This window comes from Salvelinus fontinalis, unplaced genomic scaffold (assembly GCF_029448725.1).
Source record: "Salvelinus fontinalis isolate EN_2023a unplaced genomic scaffold, ASM2944872v1 scaffold_0023, whole genome shotgun sequence".
In the NCBI taxonomy this organism is placed as follows: Eukaryota; Metazoa; Chordata; class Actinopteri; order Salmoniformes; family Salmonidae; genus Salvelinus; species Salvelinus fontinalis.
In genome coordinates this window covers 421,656-441,588 of record NW_026600232.1, presented here as the reverse complement: position 1 = coordinate 441,588, position 19,933 = coordinate 421,656, and the positions used below count along the sequence as shown (strand labels likewise).

The following is a 19,933-nucleotide window of genomic DNA, read 5'->3' as shown; positions in this document are numbered from 1 at the left end:
GTGAGAGCATCTGCCAATGGCAGGGCAGGCTCCTGGGAGTCTACTAGGGAATGCTGGGAGAGCATCTGCCAATGGCAGGGCAGGCTCCTGGGAGTCTACTAGGGAATGCTGGGAGAGTATCTGCCAATGGCAGGGCAGGCTCCTGGGAGTCTACTAGGGAATGCTGAGAGAGTATCTGCCAATGGCAGGGCAGGCTCCTGGGAGTTTACCTGGGAATGCTGGGACAGCATCTGACAATGGCAGGGCAGGCTCCTGGGAGTCTACTAGGGAATGCTGGGAGAGCATCTGCCAATGGCAGGGCAGGCTCCTGGGAGTCTACTAGGGAATGCTGGGAGAGTATCTGCCAATGGCAGGGCAGGCTCCTGGGAGTCTACTAGGGAATGCTGAGAGAGTATCTGCCAATGGCAGGGCAGGCTCCTGGGAGTTTACCTGGGAATGCTGGGACAGCATCTGACAATGGCAGGGCAGGCTCCTGGGAGTCTATAGGGAACGCCCACCTGGGCAGCGGGTTGGCATTTATTGGGATGACTAATGTACTGGAGGCAGCTCTGCAGAGTGGTCACTAGCTGGCACACACCTTAACCATAGCCTTAACCACACTGCTAATGCCTAACCCTAACCTTAAATTAAGACCAAAAAGCACATTTTTATTTTCATGCATTTTTACGATATATCCAATTTTGACTTTCCAGCTGGCCTATCTAGTGGAAATGGCTCAGTTCTGCCTCCAGGACAAGATTCATGACAATAAACGTCAACCTGCATCTGGGCATGTCTTATCTAGACTGAGGAATGTGTTCCACTTTTATTCAACACTATGCTGCTCAGGTGGGACTGCTGTGTAGAGTGAAGTTGACCTGAATACGAAGACAGTCAATGGGACTGCTATGTAGAGTGAAGTTGACCTGAATATGAAGAAAGTCAATGGGACTGCTGTGTAGAGTGAAGTTGACCTGAATAGAAAGACAGTCAATGGGACTGCTGTGTAGAGTGAAGTTGACCTGAATAGAAAGACAGTCAATGGGACTGCTGTGTAGAGTGAAGTTGACCTGAATATGAAGAAAGTCAATGGGACTGCTGTGTAGAGTGAAGTTGACCTGAATAGAAAGACAGTCAATGGGACTGCTGTGTAGAGTGAAGTTGACCTGAATGTGAAGACAGTCAATGGGACTGCTGTGTAGAGTGAAGTTGACCTGAATATGAAGAAAGTCAATGGGACTGCTGTGTAGAGTGAAGTTGACCTGAATAGAAAGACAGTCAATGGGACTGCTGTGTAGAGTGAAGTTGACCTGAATGTGAAGACAGTCAATGGGACTGCTGTGTAGAGTGAAATTGACCTGAATAGAAAGACAGTCAATGGGACTGCTGTGTAGAGTGAAGTTGACCTGAATATGAAGACAGTCAATGGGACTGCCTTGTAGAGTGAAGTTGACCTGAATAGAAAGACAGTCAATGGGACTGCCGTGTAGAGTGAAGTTGACCTGAATAGAAAGACAGTCAATGGGACTGCTGTGTAGAGTGAAGTTGACCTGAATAGAAAGACAGTCAATGGGACTGCCGTGTAGAGTGAAGTTGACCTGAATAGAAAGACAGCCAATGGGACTGCTGTGTAGGGTGAAGTTGACCTGAATGTGAAGACAGTCAATGGGACTGCTGTGTAGAGTGAAGTTGACCTGAATAGAAAGACAGTCAATGGGACTGCCGTGTAGAGTGAAGTTGACCTGAATAGAAAGACAGTCAATGGGACTGCCGTGTAGAGTGAAGTTGACCTGAATAGAAAGACAGTCAATGGGACTGCCGTGTAGAGTGAAGTTGACCTGAATAGAAAGACAGTCAATGGGACTGCTGTGTAGAGTGAAGTTGACCTGAATAGAAAGACAGTCAATGGGACTGCTGTGTAGAGTGAAGTTGACCTGAATATGAAGACAGTCAATGGGACTGCCGTGTAGAGTGAAGTTGACCTGAATAGAAAGACAGTCAATGGGACTGCTGTGTAGAGTGAAGTTGACCTGAATATGAAGACAGTCAATGGGACAAACCCTGATCATAAAATAGCTTACTTTCTGTCGCAACTTGCCATAAACTGCCTTATGAAGTGTTAAGATGGACTTTAGCTATGTGACGTGAGTAGTTCTTATGCCTTGTTTCATTTGCGTTAATAAAAGAAGGGAACATGACTTATGATGTTTGTTTAGTACAGTGCAATAATCAACACTATTTTGGTGACAAACAAACTAAAGAACGCTGAGGAGTATTGGGAGTCCTGATTTTTATCTCATTATTTTTCATTTATTCAAATCTGATGAAGCTTATGTGGATCATATAACATAGCGTCTGAAACTCCAGGGAACTGGAAAAAATACACCTCCATGATGTTTCCATGGCGATGCATCACTTGATATTATTAATATGCTGTGTGAAAAAGCATTAGACTGGTCCCAGATCTGTTTGTGCCGAACATGTTTGACATGATAATGACTATATTGACAGCACAAACTGAGCTGAGACCAGGTGACCACTGCATCACTGTAGACCAGGGATTGAAATAGCCAAGGAGTCGCGTGGGTAACGTTAGAAAGAGAGAAACAGGTGCATCTCTTGACCTTTGAACCTAGTCAGCGCCACAGATATAAATACGTCTTACAGTATATCTTCTATTTCAATGGTCTGTTATTACTAGTGACATACCAGGTCACTTGTCTAAAGCATCTGACCCTTTGTGTGACCCTTTGTCCTAATGTGAACTTTTATTTCTGTATCCTGGTATAATATCTTGTCCCCCTCACCTTCCTCCCAAACAAGAATAAATGGGTAAGCAAAAGTGAAACACCTCCGAAAAAATTATAATAATCTGCAATCAGGCATGCGGACGACAGAGGCCAACACTAACTAACCCTGGAGAATCTACTGCTAATTGGATAAATATGTCTGTTTGGTCTCCTCTGTGACAAGGGCACAATCTCTTTCTCTCTTTCAGCTTGAACGTTTTTCTGTTTTCTGTCGGTGGGCGATTGGACATTTGCATGACATCCACTGTCTCACTGACTCCATGTACTCAACGTGATTGCAGGGCAGACTGCCACTTAATTGTCTGTGGGTGTTTTAAATATGCACGTCCATGGAAATAGACACTAATTATTTGATCTTGTTTGCTGTTACGGCCCTAAATTACAAATGCCCGGGTTTCATTCACAGATTTGCAAGTCAAATGGACCAAGTGGCATCGCAGCAGCTCGATGTAATCATTTAGAGAATAAAATGCTAAATAGAAAAATGAATAAAATGTTTCATTACGACAGCCATCCTTGACTTGCTTGTCCCCATGATCCTTGAGTTCAGAACAGACTTGATTTGACTTTGTTCTTTTTTTCCCTGAGTTCTTTTGTGCTTTTGCAAATCAGACACCAGGAATCTTTGTTATTATCGAAGTACTGCAAGCAGGGGTCGTTCTGTATGAATATGATTGTGGGTACAACCCTTACCGATATGGGTACCTGATGTTGTTGTGACCATCGATATCTATGGTCGTGACAATGTTGCTGTGACAATGTAGACACATCTATCCCAGAGGAGATTATCCAGGCTTTAAGACATTGCTTTATGCTTTCACTAATCTCTGAACCCAGAGACAAATCTTGATTATTTTCACAGTCTGTCACAAAAGACTATGCTTTCACAAAACCAGATGTAACCCTGCCTGTACTGCATGTTGTCCAGGCACGGCTGGCGTACGTAGCGGCGGAGGGGGAGTTAAAGCAGCCCTTTAAAGATGAGCTCCCAACCAGACAGGCTCAGCTCTCCACCCTGCAAGACACTGAGGAGTTTGACGTCCTTGTCGTAGGGGGAGGGGCCACGGGCTCCGGATGTGCCTTAGACGCTGTCACACGCAGTGAGTCCCCATGAACTGCACCATTTTGGAAAACCTTTTTGTTTGGGGTCAATTACATTTCAGTTCAGTCAATGTGCAGGAGAGTCGAGGCTATTCTTCTCTCAATATTATGAGGCCCTCAATGCAATATGCATGCCTTGCCATTTTCCCTTCATGCATATTACACGACAGGAGAAGCACATGGAAGTCCTAACCTACCAAATGCCTCCTGAATAACTCTGACTCTGAGGGTGCATCCGAAATGGCAACCCTATTCCCTATATAGTGCACTACTTTTGACCAGAACCCTATGAGCCCTGGTTTAAAGTAGTGCGCCACATAGGGAATAGGGTGATATTTCAGACTGTCTAAATCCTGGTCTTGTCTTGATTTGTCTCTGCTCTCCTAGACCTCAAGACTGCCCTGGTGGAGAGGAATGATTTCTCATCGGGGACCAGCAGCCGGAGCACCAAGCTCATCCACGGGGGAGTACGATACCTCCAAAAGGCCATCATGAAGTTAGATTACGAACAGGTAAACGGCTCGTTTTTCCGATGCTGCCTGACAGTTGGTTCCCTGTGTGATCACATTGCTTTGTTTTCCCCCGTTGTGGACATTTTATCATTGAAAAGAGTTTGAGAGGTTGGAAGATTCAGAGGGTTGTAGGGCACTAGGTGTTTCCCATAATCCTTCCTTGGTCTGCTATTGTGTGAATGCTACGGGCATACTCCTACTCTTCTACCAACAAGTACTGTGTTATGTGTTAGATGTTATCCACCCATTTTACTGACCTCTGAACCCCTCTTTCCCCTGTTCTCAGTACATGATGGTGAAAGAGGCTCTCCACGAGCGCTCCAACCTGCTAAACATCGCCCCTCATCTGTCTGCCCCACTACCCATCATGCTCCCTGTTTACAAGTAAGACACGAGTCCACACAGTTAGTAGAATGAGCGTTATACCCTGTCAACTGAAAATGTTCTGAGTGTGTGGTGGTTGTTTAAAACATGTATACACATTTTAAAATTTTCAATCGTATACAAGCCAGATGGCCATTCTGTATAACAGACAGCTAGTTATACCAGGTGTATTTACATGTTACCTCTAGTGGTTACCCTCGAATGGTTACCCTCGAATGGTTACCCTCGAATGGTTACCCTCGAATGGTTACCCTCGGATGGTCACCTCGAATGGTCACCTCGAATGGTTACCTCGAATGGTTACCCTCGAATGGTCACCTCGAATGGTCACCTCGAATGGTTACCCTCGAATGGTTACCCTCGGATGGTCACCTCGAATGGTCACCTCGAATGGTCACCTCGAATGGTTACCCTCGAATGGTTACCCTCGAATGGTTACCCTCGAATGGTTACCCTCGAATGGTTACCCTCGAATGGTTACCCTCGAATGGTTACCCTCGAATGGTCACCTCGAATGGTCACTGACTGTAAGTCACTCTGGATAAGAGCATCTGCTAAATGACCAACATATAAATGTAATGGCTGAATGTACTCTGTCTACTGGGCTGGTATAAAGATGTTGTACTGTACTGTCTGTTTATAGATGGTGGCAGCTGCCGTCCTAAATCAAATCAAACTTTATTTGTCACATGCCCTGAATACAACAAGTGTAGACCTTACTGTGTAATGCTTACTTACAAGCTTACTTACAAACCAACAGTGCAGTTCAAGAAGAGTTAAAAAAAATTAAAAAAAATAAACAAGAGTAAAAAATAATAAAAAGTAACACAATAAATTAACAATAACGAGGCTATATACTGGGGGTACCGATACCGAGTCAGTGTGCGCGGGTACAGAAGTAATTTGTACATGTAGGTAGGGGTGAAGTGACTATGCATAGATAATAAACAGCGAGTAGCAGCAGTGTGCAAAACAAATGGAGGGGGGGGGGGGTCAATGTAAATAGTCCGGTGGCCATTTGATTAATTGTTCAGCAGTCTTACGGCTTGGGGGTAGAAGCTGTTAAGGAGCCTTTTGATCCTAGACTTGGCGCTCTGGTACCGCTTGCCGTGCGGTAGCAGAGAAAACAGTCTTCGACTTGGGTGACTGGAGTCTCTGACTGTTTTATGGGCTTTCCTCTGACACCGCCTATTATAGAGTTCCTGGATTGCAGGAAGTTTGGCCACAGTGATGTACCGGGGCGAACGCACCACCCTCTGCAGCGACTTACGGTCAGATGTGGAGCAGCTGCCACACCAGGCGGTGATGCAACCAGTCAGGATGCTCTCGATGGTGCAGCTGTAGAACGTTTTGAGGATCTGGTGACCCATGCCAAATCTTTTCAGTCTCCTGAGGGGGAAAAGGTTTTGCCGTGCCCTCATGGACCATGATAAATCGTTGGTGATGTGGACACCAAGGAACTTGAAACTTTCGACCCGCTCCACTACAGCCCCGTTGATGTTAATGGGGGCCTGTTCGGCCCGCCTTTTCCTGTAGTCAGGAAGTCCAGGATCCAGTTGCAGAGGGAGGTGTTTAGTCCCAGGGTCCTTAACTTAGTGGTGAGCTCCGTGGGCACTATGGTGTTGAACGCTGAGCTGTAGTCAATGAACAGCATTCTCACATATGTGTTCCTTTTGTCCAGGTGGGAAAGGGCAGTGTGGAGTGCGATTGAGATTGCGTCATCTGTTGGGGTGGTATGCAAATTGGAGTGGGTCTAGGGTATCCGGGAGGATGCTGTTGATGTGAGCCATGACCAACCTTTCAAAGCACTTCATGGCTTCCAACGTGGGTGCTACGGGACGGTAATTATTTAGGCAGGTTACCTTCACTTCCTTTGGCACAGGGACTATGGTGGTCTGCTTGAAACATGTAGGTATTACAGACTCAGTCAGGGAGATGTTGAAAATGTCAGTGAAGACACATGCCAGTTGGTCCACGCATGCTTTGAGTACAAGTCCGGGTAATCCATCTGTCCCCGCGTCTTTGTGAATGTTGACCTGTTTAAAGTTCTTCCTCACATTGGCTACCGAGAGCGTTATCACACAGTCATCCAGATCAGCTGGTGCTCTCTTGCATGCTTCAGTGTTGCTTGCCTCGAAGCGAGCATAAAAGGCATTTAGCTCATCTGGTAGGCTTGCATCACTGGGCAGCTTGTGTCTGGGTTTCCCTTTGTAGTCAGTAATAGTTTTCAAGCCTTGCTACATTCGGCAAGCGTCAGAGCCGGTATAATAGGATTCAATCTTAATCCGGTATTGACGCTTTGCTTGTTTGATGGTTCGTCTGAGGGCATAGCGGGATTTCTTATAGGCATCCGGATTAGTGTGCCGCTCCTTGAAAGTGGAGGCTCTAGCCTTTAGCTCGATGCGGATGTTGCCTGTAATCCATGGCTTCTGGTTGGGATATGTACGTACGGTCACTGTGGGGACGTCGTCGTCGATGCACTTATTGATGAAGCTGATGACTGAGGTGGTGCACTCCTCATTGCCATTGGATGAATCCTGGAACATATTCCAGTCTCTGCTAGCAAAACAGTCCTGTAGCGTAGCATCCGCATCATCTGACCACTTCCGTATTGAGCGAGTCACTGGTACTTCCTTCTTTAGTTTTTGCTTGTAAGCAGGAATCAGGAGGATAGAATTATGGTCAGATTTGCCAAATGGAGGGTGAGAGAGCTTTGTATGTATCTCTGTGTGTGGAGTAAAGGTGGTCTAGAGTTTGTTTTTTCCCCCTCTGGTTGCACATGTGACATGCTGGTAAAAATTTGGTAAAACTGATTTAAGTTTGCCTGCATTAAAGTCCCCGTCCACTAGGAGCGCCGCTTCTGGGTGAGCATTTTCTTGTTTGCTTATGGCCTTATAGAGTTGGTTGAGTGCGGTCTTAGTGCCAGCATCGATCTGTGGTGGTAAATAGACGGCTACGAATAATATAGATGAGAACTCTCTTGATAGATAGTGTTGTCTACAGCTTATCATAAGGTACTCTACCTCAGGCGAGCAATACCTCGAGACTTCTTTAATATTAGACATTGCGCACCAGCTGTTATTGACAAAAAGACACACACCCCACCCCTCGTCTTACCAGACCTAGCTTCTCTGTTCTGCCAGTGCATTGAAAATCCCTCCAGCTCTATATTATCCGTGTCGTCGTTCAGCTACGACTCTGTGAAACATAAGATAATACAGTTCTTAATGTCCCGTTGGTAGGATAATCGTAATCGTAGGTCATCAATTTTATTTTCCAATTATTGCATATTAGCAAGTAGAATTGATGGCAGTGGGAGTTTACTCGCTCACCTACGGATTCTCAAAAGGCAGCCCGATCTGCGTCATCTTTTCCTCCGTCTTTTGTTCATGCAAATGACGAGGATCTGGGCCTGTTCCGAGGAGAGCAGTAAATCTTTCTCGTCAGACTCGTTAAAGGAAAAGGCTTCTTCCAGTTCATGGTGAGTAATCCCAGTTCTGATGTCCAGAAGATATTTTCGGTCATAAGAGACGGTAGCAGCAACATTATGTACAAAATAAGTTAAATAATAAGGTAGAAACAACGCAAAAAAACGAACAAAATAGCACAATTGGTTACGGGCATGTAAAACGTCAGCCATCCTCTTCGGCGCCATCTTAGATGAACTACTGGACTGGTGGAAAGATGTTGTACTGTACTATCTGTTTATAGATGGTGGCAGCTGCCATACTACTGGGCTGGTATAAAGATGTACGACCTGGTAGCTGGAGGCCAGTGTCTGAAGAGCAGTTATGTCCTCAGTAAGAACAAGGCTCTGGAACTCTTCCCCATGCTGAAGAAAGACAAGCTGGTGGGAGCCATCGTCTACTATGATGGTGAGTATTTCTCATTATTATCTTCATTGAAAGGGCTTTTTAGTCCAGGAGTAGGTTTAGTCTGGATCCGGGGAACTGGTCCAAAGTGTGTTAGACTCACTGGAAGTCTCTCTGGATAACAGCGTCTGCTAAATGACTGAGATGTATAGGTGTAGCTGGACATACCAACACTTCAGTCAGTAATGCTCCGATAGGATGGTAATAACCTTCTCATTTATCAAGATGCTTCTCTTCTGTTTGCTAAGTGGGCTATGTCTAGGGCCGGTTTGCCACACATTAAGAATTCATATTAGCCAACACTGTTATTAAACAAAACTCATGTTCATAAAAATACTGCCTTTCTCCCAACAGTAACAAAATAATTGTTCCTTAGTGTGGGTGTGATTGAATGTGACCCAAGTCAACAACAAGACAAGACACAAGGCAGCCGGTGGCCATCAGATCTCACATGTCCATTGATGCCTGAACCAATGCGTCTGCGAGCAGCTTGTGCTCTCTCTGTGCCTTGGGCCAAGGCTGTGTAGTGTGTGTGGGTGGCCTGGATTGGCACAGAGACGACCAATCAGATGTTCCGGCTCTATCTGGGTGTACTCTGTGCAGAGAATGTCCCATTAGTTGACTGCAGGCCTCTCTTTTTCAAACCAACAACAGCCAACTCTGTGTCTGAAGGCTTTCTGAATCAGTCTCCATTTAGATTCTACTAGGTCTCTCCAAGAGTGGAAAGACAACCTCTTCTCTGAGGGGGATAATATACCAGGCCAGATACCTGAGCAACAGTTCATCACATTTACTCACTTGACTTTCTAAGGAAGAGTGAGGCATGTTGATATTTTTTTTCTCGCATTTTGTTTATTTTAATGCGTTTTGTTTATTTTAATGCGTTTTGTTTGTTGCTCATTTGAAATGTGCATAACATACTTGTAGCTTAACGTTTCTTCCAGGCAGAATGTTTGTGTATGTATTGTCTCTGGGAGTGCTGACTGTCCTACAGAGAGAATATTCGGAGGGGTTTTGTGTTGGGTTGAAGCAGCATTGTTGGGTTGGTTTGTACCCCTCCCCCCAGGAGGCTGAGGGGGTCTTTTCTCTCCAATTATTCCGTCTGAAACAATCACGGCCGTGACATTTCAAAAGCTGACCTTCTCTGCTACCGCGGCTCAGAGAAGAGGAGAGCAATACCGTGGTCTGACTGCCAGACTGCTCTGTCTCCTCCTGTTCTTCACCCTGCCGGGTGGGATCTTGGACATCACCAGCGTTACTCATTTCCCAGGAGACCAGTGTGGTCGAACACACACACGCACACACACGCACACACACACACACACACAGACAGGAGTCCTCATTCTTACTAATTCATTCTGCACAAGTGTGTAATTGTATTTTTTCAGCAAGCAACCATGAACTGGTTTGTTAGACGTATCATATTTTGAGATAACGACAGGGTCTTCAGTCATACCTTCTGCTGCCTAATGTGAGGCATCAGCCCAGCCAAGCACAGCCCAGCCAAGCACAGCCCAGCCAAGCACAGCCCAGCCAAGCACACCCCAGCCCACGTCAGCCCACCCCAGGCTAGCACCGCCCACCCCAGCCCAGCCCTGGCTGTCTGTCCCATCCCACAAGCTAACTCAGACTAGTGATTTGAGTAGCACCAGCAGGCATGGCTTAGGACCGGGCCTTGAGGGCAACAATGAACCAAATGCCCCTGCAAGGGATTCCCACACATTAGATACACCATAGCCACACTGCACTTCAAGGCTCCGTTCCAAGTTCTTAAAGATGCAATATTTAACTTTTTGGGCAACCTGACCAAATGCACTTAGAAATGTGAGTTATAGATCTGTCATTCTCATTGAAATAAAGTCTAAGAAGCGGTAGATCTGTTCTGTGTGTGTCACGAATATCACCGAAGGTGGCTCCCCTTCCTGTTCGGGTGGCGCTCGGCGGTCGTCGTCACCGGTCTACTAGCTGCCACCGATCCCTTTTTCCCTTTTCGTTTGGTTTTGTCTAATTGTTTTCACCTGTTCCTTGTTGGGGTTTTTGGGTTGGTGTTATTTAAGTTCGATTAGCCCGCTTGTGTTTGTGTGGGCCTGTTTCTGTTATGTGAGAGGTGTTCTTTATTTATATGGGTTTTCCGCTGTCCGGTTAGATACCAGTGTGTACTTAGGTGGAGTGGTTTACGCCTATGTTCGGCGTTACCTATTGTACATTTTTTGGTTGGACATTAAAGCGTGTTTTCCCCGTGACCTCTGCTCTCTGCGCCTGACTCCACACCCATTCACTCTTTGAACGTTACAGTGTGTGCTATTACTATGCTTCTATTCTTGAGTTTAGTTTTTGCGTCTTTCTACTTTCGGTTTTGTACACCAGCTTCAAGCAGCTGAAAATACAATATTTTTGTTTATGGAAAATATATTTCACAGCGGTTTAGATGGTACAATGATTCTCTACACTATAATTGCTTATTTTGGCACACAAACTGGAATTAGGCTAACTTTAAAAAATTTCACAACCAGGAAATGGCGGAACAATTCTGCATAGAGCACCTTTAAAGAAATCTTCCTTCTTTGTTTCTATTTCTCTTTGACCCCCTCCTATCGTCTCTCACCCTTCACCCCCCCCCACAGGACAGCATAACGATGCTCGTATGAACCTGGCGATCGCCCTGACAGCAGCCAGACATGGTGCTGCCATCGCTAACTACACAGAGGTGGTCCACCTGCTGAAGAAAGCAGACGCAGGGACGGGCAAGGAGAAGGTCTGTGGGGCGCGTTGCAGGGACGTTATCACAGGTACACACACTTGTATGCGCACACACACACAAAGACACAGTATGACAGTGGTTTTTGACTGAAACTGTAATGATCTCTCACAGGAAATGAATTTGACGTCAAAGCCAAATGTGTCATTAACGCCACGGGACCGTTCACTGACTCTCTGAGGAAGATGGACGACGGGAAAAACACTAATATCTGCCAGCCCAGTGCTGGGGTTCACATAGTTATCCCTGGTTATTACAGGTACAGTACAGGGACAGCCACACACTGTCACACCTTCACACCAGGGACAGCCCCACACTGTCACACCTTCACACCAGGGACAGCCCCACACTGTCACACCTTCATACCAGGGACAGCACCACACTGTCACACCTTCACACCAGGGACAGCACCACACTGTCACACCTTCACACCAGGGACAGCACCACACTGTCACACCTTCACACCAGGGACATCACCACACTGTCACACCTTCACACCAGGGACAGCACCACACTGTCACACCTTCACACCAGGGACAGCACCACACTGTCACACCTTCATACCAGGGACAGCACCACACTGTCACACCTTCACACCAGGGACAGCACCACACTGTCACACCTTCACACCAGGGACAGCACCACACTGTCACACCTTCACACCAGGGACAGCACCACACTGTCACACCTTCACACCAGGGACAGCACCACACTGTCACACCTTCACACCAGGGACAGCACCACACTGTCACACCTTCACACCAGGGACAGCACCACACTGTCACACCTTCACATCAGGGACAGCACCACACTGTCACACCTTCACACCAGGGACAGCACCACACTGTCACACCTTCACACCAGGGACAGCACCACACTGTCACACCTTCACACCAGGGACAGCACCACACTGTCACACCTTCACATCAGGGACAGCACCACACTGTCACACCTTCACACCAGGGACAGCACCACACTGTCACACCTTCACACCAGGGACAGCACCACACTGTCACACCTTCACACCAGGGACAGCACCACACTGTCACACCTTCACACCAGGGACAGCACCACACTGTCACACCTTCACACCAGGGACAGCACCACACTGTCACACCTTCACACCAGGTACATTTAGGTCATGAATTTAAATTCAACTCATGAATTGAAAATTGTAATTTATTTTTAATGAGGGAATTTCAATTCAGCAGCGCTGACCAACCAGGTCTTCCTAAATGTAGTTGTCATTTCCATAGCCCCTCCTCCCTCTGCCCTGTTCTTGTAGTCCTGACAACATGGGTCTCCTGGACCCGGCAACCAGCGACGGCCGTGTCATCTTCTTCCTGCCCTGGGAGAAGATGACCATAGCCGGGACGACGGACACGCCCACTGACATCACCGCCCACCCCATCCCCAGGGAGGAAGACATCAACTTCATCCTGAACGAAGTCCGCAACTACCTCAGCCCTGATGTAGAGGGTACGTAACCCCCAAACTACCTCAGCCCTGATGTAGAGGGTACGTAACCCCCAAACTACCTCAGCCCTGATGTAGAGGGTACGTAACCCCCAAACTACCTCAGCCCTGATGTAGAGGGTACGTAACCCCCAAACTACCTCAGCCCTGATGTAGAGGGTACGTAACCCCCAAACTACCTCAGCCCTGATGTAGAGGGTACGTAACCCCCAAACTACCTCAGCCCTGATGTAGAGGGTACGTAACCCCCAAACTACCTCAGCCCTGATGTAGAGGGTACGTAACCCCCAAACTACCTCAGCCCTGATGTAGAGGGCACGTAACCCCCAAACTACCTCAGCCCTGATGTAGAGGGCACGTAACCCCCAAACTACCTCAGCCCTGATGTAGAGGGCATGTAACCCCCAAACTACCTCTGCCGTAGAGGGTATGTAACCCCCAAACTACCTCAGCCCTGATGTAGAGGGTACGTAACCCCCAAACTACCTCAGCCCTGATGTAGAGGGTACGTAACCCCCAAACAACCTCAGCCCTGATGTAGAGGGTACGTAACCCCCAAACAACCTCAGCCCTGATGTAGAGGGTATGTAACCCCCAAACTACCTCTGCCGTAGAGGGTATGTAACTCCCAAACTACCTCTGCCGTAGAGGGTACGTAACCCCCAAACTACCTCTGCCGTAGAGTGTATGTAACCCCCAAACTACCTCTGCCGTAGAGGGTATGTAACCCCCAAACTACCTCTGCCGTAGAGGGTACGTAACGTTGACTTTGGAACAGCACAGTAGCTAGTAATTGTTTTAAGTACTGGAGACACTACAGGCTTGATTTTCTGATTGTTTAGCTTGATATGGTTTTGCTATTAGATGTAACACCTGTCCGATGCCTCTGTGCCTCAGGTAATGATCTCTGTCATCACATGCAGATGAGATTCCCTGTGTTCTCTGACTGGTTCTAGGACCTGTGATATGATGTGGCTATCTGGTTTAATAGAACCTTGTGTGTAATACTGACTCTGTCCTCGCCCTGTGGTCCTCAGTGAGGAGAGGAGACGTCCTGGCAGCGTGGAGTGGGATCCGTCCTCTGGTCACTGACCCCAACTCTAAAGACACCCAGTCCATCTGCAGGAACCACATAGTCAACGTCAGCGACAGCGGCCTGGTCACCATTGCAGGTCAGTACCTACTCTAAAACAAGTGGTATCCTGATGAAGTGCTATACAGCTGTAGTTGTTTCTAGGTCGTTCGTAGCCATCAATTGCTCTTAGCCTATAGACCTTTTCCTGCTCAAATTGGATGTCCTGTATTCTGTCTGGCCCTGTATCTAATAATAATGATCATCTGGTGGATGTTTGGATTTGTGTGAATTGGAAATGTGTTTTTTGCATATCCCATCTCCTCCTGAGACCCTCAGCAAATAGGGTTAAGTGCCCTGCTCAAAAGCACATCGACAGATGTTTTCACCTTGTCGGCTCAGGGGTTTGAACTAGCGACCTTTCGGTTACTGGCCCAACGCACTAACCGCTAAGCTAGCTGCCCTCCTATCGTATCTATGTGTGTAACATGTGGATGATCCCATCACCCCAGGTGGGAAGTGGACAACGTACCGCTCCATGGCAGAGGAGACCCTGGACGCCGCGGTTGCAGCCCACAGGCTGGGGGGCGGGCCCAGTAAGACAGTGGGCCTGGTGCTGGAGGGGGGCCAAGACTGGAGCCCCACCTTGTACATCCGACTGGTGCAGGACTACGGCCTGGAGAATGAGGTGGGGACAGACCCTTCCCATAGACATTCCGTCTTTAGCCGCCATTTTGGATCTATAATTCACCCTTAGGCATTGTCAGTTGCACTATGGTTACACAGGCACTGTATATCATATATCAGAACATTTAACATTGGTTAACGGTTGGATGAGGGTTGAAAATGTTGAGATGATGTCGCGTTACAAGACAGCAGTACACAGGGAGATTGATCCAAGGCTCTAGACCAGGGCTAATCAACTCTTACCCTACGAGGTCCGGAGCCTGCTGCCTTTCTGTTCTACCTGATAATTAATTGCACATACCTGGTGTCCCAGGTCTAAATCAGTCCCTGATTAGAGGGGAACAATGCAGTGGAACTGGCTTTGCGGTCCAGAGTTGAGTTTGAGGGCTCTAGTCCAGACCAGTGTACTTCCCTTTCAAGGTTTTAGAAGTCATTTGTACCAGGTAGGAAAGCGCTCTGCTTCCTATCTATGTTAACTTCTCATTAGAGAAAGCCTTCCACACCATTAGGGTGTTTTCTAGAATATTCCAAAAGGTCAGTGCTCATATTTTGACAGCATTTGACCTTTTGGTGAGAACTAAGCCAACCATCTGAATAGCAATAACCCCTTGTTTGGTCCAAACGCAAGATAAATCATAGACATAACTGTATCTACCCATCACCCACCTCAGCATATCCAAAACATTTGAGCTGTCTGCTGAAAGATCGTATCGATCCATAAGGAGTTGCCTTTGAACAGCTGCCTGCTGCGTTTCTCAATACTGTCTTTGGCAAAACGCTGTGAGTCATATTCAAACTCATGGGAAACAGAAAGGGAAACGCCTAACACTGCTGCTCATGTCCCCAGGTGATTTATTTCTGACAACGTTTCTGCCCTTAGGTCTTCATGGGGCATATTCAAACAAAACCATGAACTGGGCTTTAATCATAGTGTCACCCTAAACCTTGTTTCGTTGATTATATGACACCCACACAATGCCCTCTCACAACACAAGAGCAATGTCATTTTGTCTTGGTAAAACCTTAAACAAGGATTGCTGTTTTGATTGAATAGTGGCCTGTTTCCCATCATTCCACAGGTTGCCCAGCACCTGGCGGCAACGTACGGGGGGAAAGCATTCGACGTGGCCAAGATGGCGCGGGTCACTGGGAAGAGGTGGCCCATCGTAGGGAATAGACTGGTCTCTGAATTCCCTTACATTGAGAGTGAGGTACAATATGTGTTCTGTTGAGACTACTACAGGATGCTGCATCAGATCTGTAAAAGACCGCATGTTAATGTTCTCCTGATGCACACACACATCATGACCATAGACTAGACTATTATCTATCCAATTGATTATCTACCCCCCCCACACACCTTCCAGGTGAGGTATGCTGTTAAGGAATATGCCTGTACGGCCATCGATGTGATCGCCAGGCGCACACGGCTGGGTTTCCTCAACGTGCAGGCTGCTGATGAGGCTCTGCCACGCATCGTAGACATCATGGGCAAGATGCTGGACTGGAGCGACAAAAAGAGGACGGTACGTCACAAACTGTTGTTCCTGTCTACTAGACTGTAGTTCAAATGACTGTCTGGCAGTGTTACAGAAACTATTTTAGAACACCTTTAAAATAACATATACAAACAACGAAATACTTTTCAAGTTTAAAAATAACAACTTGCTTTAATATCCATTTTTAACTCAAAGATTAATTATTGCCACTGTATTTCCTGTCCAGTAAAGACTTAGGACCTGTTTTAATCCAACCATTGTTTTAATGATTCAGTGACTACAATACATTCTCACTCAGTGGACTAATAATAATGTTTTGATTGAATAGGACCAACCCTAAATTCATGTGCTGCTAGTCAGTTTGTAGGAGCGCTGGAACTGTTGGGTCAGAGTATAATAGTAGGATCTACGCCCTTCCTGGATTTCCCTCTCCAGGGGTGTGTGTGTGTGTGTGAACCTTCCCCCAGTTCTGTTATTCCAGTTGTCCTGCTCTTTACAGGTTTATTACAAGATGCATGAGTTCCTTTTACTTAAGTTGTTGAATAATGTACACTATATATATACAAAAGTATGTGGACACCCCTTCAAATTAGTGGATTTGGCTATTACAGCCACACCCGTTGCTGACAGGTGTATTAAATTTAGCACACAGCCAAGCTATCTCCATAGACACACATTGGCAGTTGAATGGCCTTACTGAAGAGCTCAGTGACTTTCAACGTGGCATCATTATAGGATGCCACCTTTTTAACAAGTCAGTTCGTCAAATTTCTACCCTGCTAGAGCTGCTGTGGTCAACTGTAAGTGCTGTTATTGTGAAGTGGAAACATCTAGGAGCAACAACGGGTCAGCTGCGAAGTGGTAGACCACACAAGCTCACAGAACGGGACTGGTGCGTAAAAATCGTCTGTCCTCGGTTGCAACACTCTCTACCAAGTTCCAAACTGCCTCTGGAAGCAACTCAGCACAATAACTGTTTGTCGGGAGCTTCATGAAATGGGTTTCCATGGCCGAGCAGCCGAATACACCCTGCGCAATGCCAAGCGTCGGCTGGAGTGGTGGAAAGCTCACTGCCATTGGACTCTGGAGCAGTGGAAACGCATTCTCTGGAGTGATGAATCACACATCTGGCAGTCTGATGGATCAATCTGAGTTTGGCAGATGCCAGGAAATCTTAACGCCACAGCAGACAATGACATTCTAGACGATTCTGTGCTTCCAACTTTGTGGCAACAGTTTGGGGAAGGGCATTTCCTGTTTCAGCATGACAATGCCCCTGTGCACAAAGCAAGGTCCATACAGAAATGGTTTGTTGAGATCGGTGTGGAAAAACTTGACTGGCCTGCACAGAGCCCTGACCTCAACTCCATCGAACACCTTAGGGATGAATTGGAACGCCGACTGCGAGTCAGGCCTAATCGCCCAACATCAGTGCCGACCTCACTAATGCTCTTGTGGGTGAATGGAAGCAAGTCCCCATAGCAATGTTCTAACACAGTGGAAACCTTCCCAGAAGAGTGGAGGCTGTTGTAGCAGCAAAGGGGGGACCAACTCCATATTAATGCCCATGATTTTGGAATGAGATGTTCGATGAGCAGGTGTCCACATACTATTGGTCACGTAGTGTAACTTATCTTCACTACCATGGTTTGTTTAGGAGGAGCTGGAAGCTGCTAAGAAGTTCCTGTACCTTGAGATGGGCTACAGGTCCCGCTCTGAGCAGCTGACTGGGACCACAGAGATCACCCTGGACACACAGGAAGTGGCAAAGTACTCTACTTCTTGTCTACTTTACTATCTACTTCCTGTCTACTTTACTCTCTACTTCCTGTCTACTTTACTCTCTAATTCCCATCTACTTTAATCTCTAAGGCAGGGGTGTAAAACTCAATCAGCACAGGGCCATATTGAAAAAACACAATGAATTCGCAGGCCATATATAGCCAGTTATGTGTTGTTTTTTTACAAAAAATGTGTGCATACAACTGACCCAAACTAGCCATTGTTTTATTAGAAAAAATATGACCCTTTAGAATGCCCACTGATGTACATAGGATGCTGTATATAGCATTTTTAACATATTAAAACAAAAGAGCTCAGTAATATTTGTCCAGCCTTTGCTGCTATGCTTGCAAATGTGCATAATATGCTGCGTCCCTATTCAAAACATTTTTAATAACAACAATTACATAAATGTGTTACTTTTTTTGCCTGGCATGGATCACTGGTGCGGTTGAATGCAGCATTGCTGTATGGTGCACTCAGAATGTCTTGTAGATGAGTAGTCAGCCTAGGCTCAATCCAAAGCTTAAGACTGAGACTATTTCATTGTATAAAATACAAATCTTTAATGCATACGAGCAGCTGCAAGGTAGATCTGTCTCTGATCGCAGTCAGGGAAGGAGGTTGAAGAGTAAATGGTTAGATGTTTCTTATACAATGGGAGGTGATCATACAATCATATTGTTTACACAACAGTTCTTTATACAAGCAACAGTTCTGGAACACAATGGCCTTGTGTTAGGGTGCAGACATACCAGGAGTCTACTGTATGAAAGGCATAACATCACAGTCCAACAGGGAACATATCCATTGAGAAGTTACAACAGCTCACCCCAAATTCTGCCTCCACGCTGTAATAGGTCTACATGTTCCTCCTTTGCATGTAGTTTTGTCGCAGGTTTAGTTTTTTGGTTATTCATTGTCAAGCTTTAAAAAAACGAAGCCAGACTGCAAAATGTTTGGAGCCTAGCTAGGACTGTGTAATGTGTCTACACCTCTGCTGCGCGCTGTAAACGGCACGAAAGCAATGCAATTGATGTTGAATTTACAGATGTGAGCGCATCAGGCTGTGATTTCATAAAGTAGATAACTGTGTCCTATTGTCCTTTAGTAGTAACGTGCAGTATACCCACTTCTGAATCCTTTAGTAGTAACGTGCAGTATACCCACTTCTGAATCCTTTAGTAGTAACGTTCAGTATACCCACTTCTGAATCCTTTAGTAGTCACGTGCAGTATACCCACTTCTGAATCCTTTAGTAGTCACGTGCAGTATACCCACTTCTGAATCCTTTAGTAGTAACGTTCAGTATACCCACTTCTGAACCCTTTAGTAGTAACGTTCAGTATACCCACTTCTGAATCCTTTAGTAGTAACGTGCAGTATACCCACTTCTGAATCCTTTAGTAGTAACGTTCAGTATACACACTTCTGAATCCTTTAGTAGTAACGTTCAGTATACCCACTTCTGAATCCTTTAGTAGTAACGTTCAGTATACCCACTTCTGAATCCTTTAGTAGTAACGTTCAGTATACCCACTTCTGAATCCTTTAGTAGTAACGTTCAGTATACCCACTTCTGAATCCTTTAGTAGTAACGTGCAGCATACCCACTTCTGAATCCTTTAGTAGTAACGTTCAGTATACCCACTTCTGAATCCTTTAGTAGTAACGTTCAGTATACCCACTTCTGAATCCTTTAGTAGTAACGTGCAGTATACCCACTTCTGAATCCTTTAGTAGTCACGTGCAGTATACCCACTTCTGAATCCTTTAGTAGTAACGTTCAGTATACCCACTTCTGAATCCTTTAGTAGTCACGTGCAGTATACCCACTTCTGAATCCTTTAGTAGTCACGTGCAGTATACCCACTTCTAAATCCTTTAGTAGTAACGTTCAGTATACCCACTTCTGAATCCTTTAGTAGTCACGTGCAGTATACCCACTTCTGAATCCTTTAGTAGTCACGTGCAGTATACCCACTTCTGAATCCTTTAGTA

The 19,933-nt window shown here is 46.1% G+C and overlaps 1 protein-coding gene across 2 annotated transcripts in view; it reads left to right on the top strand.

Moving 5' to 3' along the window:
• Positions 1 to 3,717: 3,717 nt before the first annotated feature.
• The window catches only part of LOC129842192 (glycerol-3-phosphate dehydrogenase, mitochondrial-like), a gene marked incomplete at its 5' end in the record, with an annotated part of 22,176 nt that continues 5,960 nt past the window's right edge, over positions 3,718 to 19,933 (top strand). For both annotated transcript variants that reach the window (XR_008757484.1, XM_055910627.1), the window contains 12 exon segments: positions 3,718 to 3,889; positions 4,278 to 4,402; positions 4,689 to 4,786; positions 8,498 to 8,661; positions 11,283 to 11,447; positions 11,531 to 11,675; positions 12,702 to 12,895; positions 13,930 to 14,064; positions 14,477 to 14,652; positions 15,731 to 15,862; positions 16,019 to 16,177; positions 17,808 to 17,920. Coding sequence is in view for 1 of the 2 variants with exons in the window: in XM_055910627.1 (XP_055766602.1) it covers positions 3,718 to 3,889; positions 4,278 to 4,402; positions 4,689 to 4,786; positions 8,498 to 8,661; positions 11,283 to 11,447; positions 11,531 to 11,675; positions 12,702 to 12,895; positions 13,930 to 14,064; positions 14,477 to 14,652; positions 15,731 to 15,862; positions 16,019 to 16,177; positions 17,808 to 17,920 (1,778 nt within the window).